Source organism: Chroicocephalus ridibundus, unplaced genomic scaffold (genome assembly GCF_963924245.1).
Source record: "Chroicocephalus ridibundus unplaced genomic scaffold, bChrRid1.1 SCAFFOLD_26, whole genome shotgun sequence".
NCBI lineage: Eukaryota > Metazoa > Chordata > Aves > Charadriiformes > Laridae > Chroicocephalus > Chroicocephalus ridibundus.
In genome coordinates, this window is record NW_026961775.1 from 1,708,878 (window position 1) to 1,721,421 (window position 12,544).

Genomic DNA, 12,544 nt, shown 5'->3' on the forward strand with positions numbered 1-12,544 from the left:
TGAATAAATCCTTCTTCAGTAAGATTTAGTGTAGTGAAGAATTAGAGTTTAAATGTGAACGGAAGCAGAAGGAAAAGGCCGGGTGGGGGTCCCCCACTTTACCAGGCTGCAGAACAAGCCCTGACAGGGTGGGCTGGGGGGAATTCAAGAGGGCGGAGGGGTGCCCGAAAGGTGGTGGGGCACGGACACGCTGGAACATGCCCAGGGGCTACGGCCCCCTTCTAGGAGGGGTGAGCAAGTGACGGAGAGGGGGGTCAGTACTGGCTTGGGTCCCCCCAAAAGACGAGCACGCAGCAAATAGGTTGGTATGTGCTTGTGAGGAGCTGCTGCCTGAGTAGCCAACAGGCCAAGAGGAGGCTTCTGGTCTGTGCAGGAGCTTGTGAGGAGTCGTATCTCAGAGGTGAGCAGACAGCAAGCAGGGGGAGATGTGGGGGTCAGGTCTCTGGTGCCTGAGTAGCTGATAGAGCAGGAGCAAGGCCAGGGCTCCTGTAGGGGCTGGTGAGGTCCCTGGTGCTGGTGTAGCTGATAGGAGACACGTGGCTCGGGCTTGTCCTTGTGATGTCACTCTTGGCTGAGTAGCTGATAAGGCAGGACCAGGTGCACAGCTCGTGTAGGTGCCTGTGAGGTCACTGCAGCCTGAGTCCCTCACCAGCAAGTACGTGGCAAACGGGCAGATACGCACTTGTGAGGTCCCGCTCAGCTGACAGGCCATGAGCTGACCCACGGCTCGTGTAGGTTTGGTGAGATCCTTCATGTCTGGACACCTGACAGGCCAGGAGCCGGCCCACGCCCTGCGTCTGTGCTTATGAGGTCGCTCACGCCTGAGTAGCCAGTGGGCCAGGAACAGGCCTAGGGATTGTGTAGGTGCCTGGAGGTCACTGCTGCCTGCGCAGACGACAGGCCAGGAGCTGTCACCTGGCTTGTGGATGTCTGCGATGTCACTGGTGCCTGAGGAGCCCAGGAGAAACATGTCTTGTTCTGGGTATTTTGAGGTCCCAGGTGCCTGAGAAGCTGGTAGGCCAGGACTAAGCCCCCATCTTGTGTAGGTGTTTGCAAGGTCACCTGTGACCGCTGAGCTGACAGGCCAGGAAGAGGCCCATGGGTTGTGTAGGAGCTGGTGAAGTCACTGCTGCCCGTGTACCTGGTAGGGCAGGAGCAGGAACATGGGTGGTGTAGGGTGTTGTGGTGTCACGGGTGCCCGAGTAGATGACAGGTTGGGAGCCAAGCAGTAGTTTATGTAGGTGTTTGTGAGGTCATTGGTGTCTGAATACCTGATAGGCCAGGAGCAGGAACGTGGCTTGTGAATGTTGCTCTTGTGATTTCACCGCTGCCTGTGTAGCTTTTGGGCAAGGAGCAGGCATATGGCTTGTGTGGCCACTTCTGATGCCATTAAAATAATACTTGGACCCCACCCCAATATGGCTTTTTGGAAGAACCATCGTCATCAGAAGCCTGTACACAACACGCACACACTTGTGACAGCGGGACTCCTGAGCACGCAGCAGCAGCAACAGGAGGGTGTGAGGTCATGGTCACTGTAACCCCTGAGCACACGGTGGTGGCAGCAGGTGGGACGTGAGGTCACTGTCAGTACCACTCATGAGCACACGGCAGCAGAAGTAGGAGAGTGTGAGGTCACCGTCAGTATAACCCATGAACACACAGCTTTGGCAGTAGGAAGGGTGTGAGGTCACGTCACCGATGTCACCCCGTGCCCGTGGGGCTCAGTGCAGAGTGGCCGTGTGCATGACAGGGGCATGATGGGGGCTGGGAGCTGCCTGTCCCCGTGTCTGCGAGGCCAAAGGAACAGCCCCTGCGGCCCTGGCTGGAGCGGTCGGGGTGGGGGTGGCTCGGGGGCACCCCAGGGATGTGCCTGGGCACGGTGCCAGGAGGAAACCACAGACTTCCTGCCCGGGCGCTGCAGGGGGAGCGGGGGGAGCGCGGCGAGGCCACGTGGGCTGTGGTTTGTGCACCTGCAGGCTCCAGCTCCCGCTCCGCCCGCGGGGAATAACGGCCCCTGGGTGACACACTGAGAGTCAGGGACACGTCTGAGCCTCTGGGCTTCCCGTCTGCTGCCAGGGCAGGGACATGATCCAGCTGCGGCTCCTGCGAGGGACTCACTGTGGGGCCCTGCAGGGAGGGACGGACAAGCCAACCCTCCTGGGATGGAGCCCTTGCCCTGGATGAAGACCTCTCCCAGCTGCTGCTCCCAGCACAGTGAGGTCCGTAGCAGGGGCAGGGGCTGTTTCCTCCCCATCCTGACACAGACCCTGGTGCAGTCCCCGCTCCATGGTCACCGCAGCTTGGGGGCAGCTGGACACTTGCCTCATGGCTTCTTGGATGAGCCCGGTGCAGGAGATGCTCAGTGCTTCCAGGCCCACAGCAGGGTGCAAGGGGTGACTAACCAAATTCCCCTGCACACCCAGCTTGTCCCATGATGATCCGCCACCACAGCGACCATGACACCGGCAGCGGGACATATATGTCCCTCATATATGGTCATGAACGGCGCTGGAGAAGTTCATTGGCGGGCTGGGCTGTGTCGGAGGGGAGATAGCTCCCGATAACGTCTAAAAAGGTGCTGCTGCTTCGATTGGCTCCTTCCGCAGCTGGGTCGGCATCTGCAGAGATACATCACCCTCCCATCATCGACGTCCCCGTGAGTCCCCAGGAGCTGTGACAGGGAGTGGGGAAGAGCAGGGCTGTGCCAGCAGGGCAGGAGGCTCAGGATGGGAATGGAGGGACTCCTGTCCCCTCGGGTGCTGTGGCTGCTCCTCTGGGTGCAGCTCTGCAGAGGTAAGTGCCGGCTCCCTTTTCCCACAGCCCAGGGCCATCGGGTACCAGTGGGGTCATCAAGAGCCCTTTGGGAAGAGGGTTTCTTTCCAAGTGCCGCTGAGATGAGGGTCAGGAGGAGCTCAAGTCCATGGACCCTGTGCCTTTGCCTGTGTCCATTTGGCTGGGAGAGGGTGTCTCCACTTCCAGAGCTCCAGTATTTCGGGCAGCCTGTGCCTGGCTGCATTTAAAGACAACCCATCCTGGGGTACCCTTTTGGGATGACTTATTCCCCAGTACTGTGCCCCTGAGGCTGGCTGTGGCTCCAGGTTTCAGGGGAGCCCTGACACCAGGAAGGCAGTTTGTGCCCCACAGAGAGAGGGGGACTGGACTGTCTGCACCCACAGGTGGTAGAGAAGTTCCCTTCTCAGGGGCTCCCACCAAGCACAGGGGCTGGGCTGCCACCAGGGGCCACGAGGGGACATGGGTTGGGGGGATCCTTGGGATCGTGTTGGTGTTCCCTGAGGACACAGAAAGGCCTGGGTGGGTGTGAGCTTGGGTGGTGCCAGGGCAGGTGGTCGGCAGGGAAGGTGTGGGGCTGGGGGCATGGGGCTGTTATGGGGTGTTGGGCTGGGGAGGAGCGCGTTCCCTGTGCAGGGCCTGGGGGCACAATGAGTGGGTGGTCATGGGAGGGGGCCATTGGAGTGGGAGGAGGTTCCCAGGGCTGTGTTATGGTGAATAGCCCATCCCAGAAGGGCTGGAGTACTGCACCCCTAGCCTTCACAGGCTGTGGGGAGAGCAGGGACCCCCACACTGGCCAAGGGACAGCCTGGAGGGGTGAGGACTCCCACCCTCCCACCATGGTGCTTCTGACTCAGCCTGGGTAGGGGGGGGCCTTCTAGACCTGCACTCTGGGGCTCGGTGCTCTCCTGAGCAGTCCCATGTCGATGTTTGAAGGGGCTGCAGAGGTGAAGCTGGAGGATGGCAGCGGACGCTGTGCTGGGAGAGTGGAGGTGAAACACCAGGGCCAGTGGGGGACTGTGTGTGGCATCAGCTGGGACAGGAATGATGCTGCAGTGGTTTGTAAGCAGCTGCACTGTGGGTCTGCTGTCCAAGCTCATGCTGAAGCATACTTTGGGCCAGGTTCTGGCCCCATTTGGATGGCTGGTGTCACGTGTCATGGCACCGAGTCAGCCCTGTCTGATTGCACAAACAGAGAAGATTTTCGACAATACTGTGATCACAGTCTGGATGCTGGAGTGACGTGTTCAGGTACGGTGCCAGCCTGTTCCCCACCTTTGTGACCAGGACGGGGGAAGGGACCTGGCTGTGCCCTCAAGGAAACAAGGAGTTATTGGAGAAGGGCCTGGTGTGGCTGGTCACGCTGCTGAGCTGGGACTGTCATTGCTGGTTTCCCCGGTCCCTGAGGAAAAGCCAGTGGGAACCCGCCACTGCCTGACCCCTGATGTGTCTCAGCCCACCCTCCGTCAGTGCCTGGGGCTGGGAGATGGTGCCCTCGTGCAAAAGGAACTTAGAGCAGCTCACATGGCCACCCACAACCTTGGGCCCAAGGAGGTCAGGGACTTTTGGGTTGTGTCCCCTGGCAGACATGTGTCCCCCAAAGCAGAGGGGCTGCTCAGAGGGCAGGGGCCCTGGGCTTGGGCAGAAGAGCTGGGTGGCTCATGGCCACCTCATTCCCCTTCCAGAGTCACCCCATGAGAGCGAGCCCACAGGGAAACACCCCTGTGCAGGCAGCGCTGACCTGCTGCCCAGCCTCTCCTGCCTACCCCAGCCCCTGCCTGCCCTGTGCCAAGGGCACTTGCCAGCACTTTCTGGCTCTCCTTGCCCTGGGAGCTCGTGTCAGCCCAGGGCTGCTCCTCTGCCCCCTCTCCTGCCCTCTACCCATCTGGGGCCAGGGATGTGCACCCCTGGCAGTGTTCTCTGGCCCTGGCTGAGGACCCTCCCCAGGCAGGTGCTGGAGCTGGGGGCTGGTGGAGACAGCGACTGGAGGTACAGCTGCACCACATCTGCTCCCTCTGACATGTCCCATCTAATAGCAGTGCCTCAATGGGCTCCATTTCTGGTGGCTCCAATGGGTTCCTCAGCCTGGCTCTCAGCTTGGTGGGGCAGAGCAGGCTGCAGCAGCCAGCAGAACCTCAGCCCATCTCCTTGGGCTCAAGCGCTGCAGTGCCTGGGGCCAGTGCCAGGTAGCCCAGGGTCTCCAGGAGGGCAGCAGTTTTTCTAAGCACTTCCTGTGGCCGTGGTTTTGGGAGAAAATCCAGCCCACGAGTGCTGTGATGATGTTGGGGGAGCAGCAGGGGGTCCCTGGTGTGTTTGTGCCATCAACACCCACTTGGAGCTGCTGGGAGGGTCGTGGGGCTTTTTGCCTGTGGCCATCTTAGAGATGAGGTGGGACATGTAACTGCCAGAGGGCTGTGGGAACTCATAGGGTTCTTTGGTTACTCCAGGATTTGTCCGGCTGGTTGGAGGGGACAATCCCTGCTCAGGACGAGTGGAGATCCATGATAGGAACAAGTGGAAAACTGTCTGTGACTCCGACTTTGGTCCCAAAGCTGCCGACGTGGTCTGCAGAGAGTTGCAGTGTGGCACAGCCCTGTCTGTCCCCGGGGCAGCTCACTTTGGAGAAGGGGCTGGTCCCATGTGGGACAGAGAGCTGCAGTGTGTGGGGAATGAATCCCTTCTCAGCTCCTGCCCCACGGGGTCCCCCAGGGACCAGCCCTGCACCCACGCGAATGCTGCCGGTGTCACCTGCACACGTAAGGACTCAGGGCAGGGTGTTACCACCGGGGGTGTGCCGATGATGGGGGAGCAGGGACGGGACTGTGCTGTGCTGGGTGTGAGGACACAAGGGGTGATCACAGAACCATAGAATGGTTTGGGTTGGAAGGGACCTTTCAATGTCATCTAGTCCAACTGGCCTGCAACCAGCAGGGACCTCTTCAACTAGATCAGGTTGCTCAGAGCCCCGTTAGACCTGACCTTGAATGTTTGTCTGCAGCCCTAAAATGGTGCAGAAGGAGGAGAAAGGCAGGGTGTCCATTTGCCCTCTACTCCACCACCAAAGGGAGAAAAGCACAAGTCTGCCCTGTCTCATCCTTCTCTGTCCCGAGTTCACAGGGTTCAGGCTGGTGAACGGCAGCACGGCGTGTGAGGGGAGGGTGGAGGTCCATGTGCAGGGCACCTGGGGCACCCTCTGTGCCTCCCGCTGGGACCTCTTGGACGCCCACGTTCTCTGCCGTCACCTCAACTGCGGGTTTGCTGAGTCCATTCCTAAAGGAGGGCATTTTGGGAGAGGAAGCGGCCCTGTCTGGAGAGACTCCTTCCACTGTGACGGGACTGAAGCCCACCTGGGAGAGTGCCCAGTGACTGCCCTGGGGGCCTCGCCGTGCTCCCATGAGAACGACGCTGCTGTCATATGCTCAGGTGAGTGCAGGAAAACACTCGGTTACTCTGTTTTCCTCTTAAATGCTCCCAAAGCAGGGGACCCTGGGGCAGTGCAAGGCTCTGGCTCAGAAGGTCCCCACAGAGGGCTGGCGGCCGGCAGGCGAGCTCCAAGGCCCTCCTGCAAGGGTGCCAGAGCCTGGAGACATGCTGCAGGCTGCCGGGCTCCCCGATGCCGCCAAGGGCTGGGGCATGGCTGTTCTCCCCAGGCCCAGCTCGCTTCGCATCCCTGCGGCTGGTGGGTGGAGGAAGCCCGTGCGACGGGCGAGTGGAGATCTTCCAGCACGGGACGTGGGGCAGAGTCCTGGATGAGCAGTGGGACGTGCAGGAGGCCAGCGTGGTGTGCCGGCAGCTGCAGTGCGGAGAGGCAGAGGCAGCCTACAACCCCCCAAAGGCTCAGAGAGGGATGGGTCCCGTGGGGCTGCGCGGGTTGCGGTGTGCAGGGCACGAGGCCAACCTGACCCTCTGCAACACCTCCCCGCCTGGGAGTGCGCTGGAAGCAGGGATTGCCGAGGACGTGGGGGTCGTTTGCCGGGGTGAGTGGCGCTGCACGGTCCCCCCAGGCTCTGGGCTGGGTGGGCAGCCGGCCCTTGACGGCAGCCGGGGTTTCCTCCTGCTACAGGGAGCCGTCAGGTGCGGCTGGTGAACGGGCCTGGGCGCTGCGCTGGGAGAGTGGAGATCTACTACCAGGGCAGCTGGGGGAGCGTCTGCGATGACGGCTGGGACCGGTCTGATGCTGCCGTCGTTTGCCGCCAGCTGGGCTGCGGAGGGGCGCTGGAGGCGGTTGGCTCCGCTCGCTTCGGGGAAGGCTCCGCTCAGATCTGGCTGGAGAGCGTGAACTGCTCCGGGGCCGAAGCTGCTCTCTGGGACTGCCCGGCAGGGTCCTGGGGGCAGCACGACTGCGGGCACAAAGAGGACGCAGGAGTCGTCTGCTCAGGTGTGTGCCGGGAGCTGTGGTGGGAGCCCAGTGCCCAGGCAGGCCGGGACGAGGGGAGAGCCGGACACGGCCGAGGCTGTTCCTGGCCAGCTCTGAGCCCCTGACAAAGGCCATTGTGGGGACACCCATGCACAGGTGCCCTCAGTCCCACCGGGGGTCCCTGGGGCGCTCCGCTGTCCCTGAAGGTCAGCAGGGAGGGCAGGGGTGTCTGTCCATCAGGGACATTTCTCTGTCTGTGGGTGCAAGGGGGACATGCTGGACGTGCCTTTGCCTGTCTGAGGGCCTGGCGGGTGCAGGGGTGTCCCTGCTCCCCCAGCCCCAGACCAGCCTGTTCCCCCTCGCTGCCTTTCCTCCCAGAGTTCATGGCCCTGAGGCTGGAGAAGGGCACCAACTGCTCCGGGCGCCTGCAGGTTTTCTACAATGGGACGTGGGGGAGCGTTTGCTCCAACTCCATGACTCCTGAAACTGTGTCACTGGCATGCAAGGAGCTGGGCTGCGGGGACAGAGGATCCCTGGAAACACAACGGCCCTACGGCAGGCTGTCTAGCACGGCCTGGCTGGATCGTGTGGAGTGTGGGGAGAGAAACAGCTCCTTCTGGCAGTGTCCCTCCGCTCCCTGGCACCCGCAGTCATGCGACGACCTGCGAGATGAGACCCACATCACCTGCAAGGGTAATTCTGAGCTAGCCAGGCACCAGCACCCCCTGCGTTCCTGCTCCTGGCTGGGCATGGTCAAATTCCTGGGCCTGCAGGGGCCTTTCGTTTCCAAGGCAGACGCTAGTGCTGCTGGTACCAAAAATGGGACTTCCTCTCCTGGAGCCCCACACATTCACCAGCGGGTGCCAGCTGGGCTCCCAGCTTCGCCTTCACCCGTCCTCCCCACCAACGCTGGGTCTTCTTGGGGCCAGGCTGTGACCCACAGCCGGAGGGAAGGGGCTCCTTGCTGGGCTGTGAAACTCCCAGGAGGAGGCACCGGGGTAGCGGTGGGGCGGGAGGCTGGGTAGGGCTGTCATTCACCCAGCCAGGTGGGAGCTTCCCCATCCCTCATCCCCTGAAACCTGGTATGTAATGGGGGTTAGGACTGCGGTGTGCCGGCCCCTCACCTCTCCCAGGCCTGGTGCTGCCCTTTCTGTGTTCCTGCCATGCAGATCCCCCACGGGGCCGTCTGACCGGCAGCGGGACAGTCTCATTGCCCGTCATCATGTGCATCATCCTGGGAGCCCTTGTCTGCCTGCTCCTGGCCCTCCTGGCTGGGCAAGTGCGAAGCGCCAGGGCTGGGCGCAGAGGTGGGTCCCTTCCCAGGGGAAGATGCCTGCTGGCAAGGCCAGGGGTGCCGTGGGGTGTCAGTGAGTGGGAGAGGCAGAGCTGGGGGGACAAGAGTGTGTGCTCTCTGCGGGATCCCATCCCCTCTCTGACCATCCCTGGGCCAGCCCTGCCTCTGTCCACAGGCTCTGAGAGAGCTCAGGAGCCCTTCCCTGAGGCCGTGTACGAGGAGATCGGTTCCAGCCCAGCATGGCAGAAGCAGGCAAGGTTCAGCGGCTCAGGTTGGTGTGCGGCCCTCGTTGAGGACACATCTACAGTGCTCTTTCCCCTGGCTGCCACCCAGGGTTGACCCCTGCAGCCCCCTAACCCATGGTTCGTGCGGTTGTCGGGCTGTTGGATCTGTGTGGGGAGCACCCATGTCCTGGGCCCAGGAGAGAAGCTTTCTCCCCACCTGCTCTGCGCGTCCCATTTGGGGACAGCCCCTCTCTGCCTGCCCCTGCACCCTGGGGGACACCTGAGGGGTGAGGGAAGGGGCTGTCCCAGGGCAGCTCTGGCAGGCCCTTGGAGATGGGCTTTGTCCCAGGGCAGCAGGGTGAATCCTGAGCCCTCGTCCCCGTGCAGCCATGGCTCTGTGGGTCCCACGTCCCCAGCAGCACTGAGCACAAGCTGGGTCAGCAGAACGCACTCCCCTCACACCCGCTGGGCCTCTCTCCAGGCTCCTATTCAGAGGGGTCCCTGAGCAAGCTGCAGCCCTACCCCGGGGACAGCGAGGAGGAGGATGGTCCGGGGTCAGCACCAGGTAATGGGGGCAGGAAGGGGTGGATGTCTCCTCCCTGCAGACATGTGATGGACACCAGTGTCACTGAGCATCACCCTCGGAGCTGGGAGGTCAGGCGGGATCTCCTGTGGGGCTGCAAACACCGATGTCGGAGCCTCACGTCCCTGCGCATCCTCCCATCCTCTGCTCTGCAGAATGCATCTTCTCACTGTCACCAGCTCTCCTCTCCTTTCAGACGTCCCTGTCCTGCCTGGAGGTGACCCAGCTGATGGCTATGATGATGCCAGGGAGGTTTCTGACCCTGGGGAGGATCCTTCCCCTGGGCAGGAAGACTGGGAAATGCCCAGGGTGGCAGAGGAAGGATCTGGACCCACGCATACCCTTGGAGGTGAGAGGGAAAGAAAGTGCTGCTGGTTCCTGGGGTGGCATCCCTGGTGTTGGATGATTCGCTGTCGCAACGAGAGCCCAACATGCTGGGATGGGGGAACCTGCCCCAGGAGTTTCTTCTGGGGTACCGTGGGTGGGAGAGGGAGCTGAACGTCTCGGGACTGGTGAGGAGAAGGGAGGAAGGTGATGTACAGCCCAGGAGAGGCTCCCCATGGGGTGAACATGCAATGGCCTGCCTTGCTGCTTGCAGGGCCAAACCTGCTCTCCCAGAGAGGTGCTGGTGCCCCCGGAGCTAAGCGGGATGGCTGGTCCCTGTCCCCAGAGAGCACGGGCTATGACGATGCTGAAGAGGTGTCTGTGGCACATCCCCCTGAGGACACAGAGGCTGTGACACCGGAGCTCAGTGCACAACGGTCCCTGAGCCCCGGGCCAGGAGAGCCCGTCCCTGCAGTGCAGCTGGGGGCAGCCAGGAGGGAGGAGAGGTCTGTGCAGCTGGGAGAGCCGTGAGCACCAGGGAACCCTCTCCCTTTTCCCACGGGCAGCACAAACTGCCAGGGGTTTCCTTGATTTTGATTCCCCTGTTTTTACACAGGGGCCCCCATATTGGGTCTTATTAAAAGCCTTTGAGCCAGAGCTGTGCTTGCCTGCCCAGGTGCTTTAGTGTCTCCCCGATGGTGGCTGGAGGAAACCGAAGCCCAAAGACATGGCGGTGGGGAAGGGGCACGTCTCGGGTGGGTGTGTGGTGCAGGGCAGTGAGCTGAGCTCAGGTCCAGCACAGCTGCCCGCCTCTCTCCTGAGAGGGGGCTCCAAAGAGGCAGAGCACACAGCCCTCCTCACCCCACAGCCAGACCCCAGGGCAGGCCCACAGTGCCTGCAGAGGACCAGAGGCTCCAGCTCCAGCCTTTCCATCATTTATCAACAATCTTGGTCAACAGGGGAGGTACCAGATGACTGGAGGGTGGCTAATGTGACGCCCATCTACAAGAAGGGTCAGAAGGAGGATCCGGGGAACTACAGGCCTGTCAGCCTGACCTCGGTACCAGGAAAGATCATGGAGAGGATCACCTTGAGTGAGCTCTCACGGCAAGCGCGGGGCAGCCAAGGGATCAGGGCCAGCCAGCAGGGGTTTAGGAAGGGGAGGTCCTGCTTAACAAACCTGATCTCTTTCTATGACCATGTGACCCTCCTTCTGGATGCGGGGAAGGCTGTGGACGTTGTCTATCTGGACTTTGGCAAGGCCTTTGACACCGTCCCCCACAGCATTCTCCTGGAGAAGCTGGTGAATCATGGCATAGACAAGTGTACTCTTTGCTGGGTTAAAAACTGGCTGGATGGCCGTGCCCAGAGAGTTGTGATTAATGGGGTGAAATCCTCTTGGCAGCCAGTCACCAGTGGTGTCCCTCGGGGCTCAGTTTTGGGGCCAGTTTTGTTTAATATCTTTATCAATGATGTGGATGAGGGGATTGAGTGCACCCTCAGTAAGTTTGCAGATGACACCAAACTGGGTGGGAGAGTTGATCTGCTGGAGGGTAGGAAGGCTCTCCAGAGGGACCTGGACAGGCTGGATCGATGGGCCAAGGCCAACTGTGTGAAGTTTAATAAGGCCAAGTGCTGGGTCCTGCATTTCGGTCACAAGAACCCCAAGTAACGCTATGGGCTTGGGGAAGAGTGTCTGGAAAGCTGCCCATCAGAAAAGAACCTGGGGGTGCTGGTGGCCGGCCAGCTTCACATAAGCCAGCAGTGTGCCCAGGTGGCCAAGAAGGCCAACAGCATTCTGGCTTGTATCAGGAATGGCATGGCCAGCAGGAGAAGGGAAGTGATGGTGCCTCTGTACTGGGCACTGGTGAGGCCTCACCTCGAGTGCTGTGTTCAGTTCTGGGCCCCTCTGTACAAGAGAGACATTGAGGTGCTGGAGCATGTCCAGAGGAGAGCTACCAGGCTGGTGATGGATCTGGAGACCAGGGCATATGATGAGAGGCTGAGGGAGCTGGGCATGTTCAGCTTGGAGAAGAGGAGGCTGAGGGGAGACCTCATTGCCCTCTACAACTCCCTGAAAGGAAGGTGCAGAGAGGTGGGTGTTGGCCTCTTCTCCCAGGTGAATAATGACAGGACCAGAGGAAATGGTCTGAAGCTGCGGCAGGGGAGGTTTAGGTTAGATATTAGGAAGAATTACTTTACTGAAAGAGTGGTCAGGCGCTGGAACAGCCTGCGCAGGGAGGGGGTTGAGTCACCATCCCTAGAGGTATTTAAGGAACGTCTAGATTTGGCACTTCAGAGCATTCTCTTAATGAGAGAGATTTCAGGTTGTTGGGGTTTTTTTCTGGTTTTTTTTTGTTTTTTGTGTGTGTGTGTGTATGTTTGGACTCGATGATCTCAAAGGTCCTTTCCAACTATGAAGATTCTCTTATTCTATGGTTCTATGATTCCCTGAGGCTGGGCATTCAGGGAAGAACCCCCTTGGAGATGCTGGGGATGGAAGCCAGGATCTCCCACATGCAAAGTGGGCGCTCTGCCACTGAGCTACACCCTCTGGAGCCTTCCCAGCAGGAGACACTCTCCTCCCATGAGGGGTCTGTGATAGGCACAGCCCCGTTGTCCCCTGTGTGCCCAGGGACCCTCTGCAGGAAACAGCACTTGAGCCCTCCTGAGATGGGGGAAGTCCGCACGGCCTCTCCCCTGGGGCCTGATCCTGGCACAGGGCTGCACGGCAGAGCACTGCCCCTCCAGCGTCTCTGAAGAGCGATGGGGCAGAAGGAGGCTCTGGCTGCAGGTGCTGCTCCCACGCTCTGGCCGCCTCCAGGGCCAACGGAGAGGAGAAAACTCCCGAGCCTCCTCTGTCCCCCAGGGCAAGGGCAACCCCCCTGTGTGCCACATCTGTGTGTGGTCCTCATACAAAGGGGACAAGAGTGAAGGTAAGTGGGCAGGCCAGGCATGTGCAACTGCAA

The 12,544-nt window shown here is 60.9% G+C and overlaps 1 protein-coding gene across 1 annotated transcript in view; it reads left to right on the forward strand.

Moving 5' to 3' along the window:
- Nucleotides 1–6,864: 6,864 nt before the first annotated feature.
- The window catches only part of LOC134509671 (antigen WC1.1-like), a gene marked incomplete at its 5' end in the record, with an annotated part of 49,006 nt that continues 43,326 nt past the window's right edge, over nucleotides 6,865–12,544 (forward strand). Inside the window, 2 exons of the mRNA XM_063322251.1 lie at nucleotides 6,865–7,171; nucleotides 7,529–7,843. Of these exons, the coding sequence (XP_063178321.1) occupies nucleotides 6,865–7,171; nucleotides 7,529–7,843 (622 nt within the window). The remainder of the gene's footprint in view (nucleotides 7,172–7,528; nucleotides 7,844–12,544) is intronic.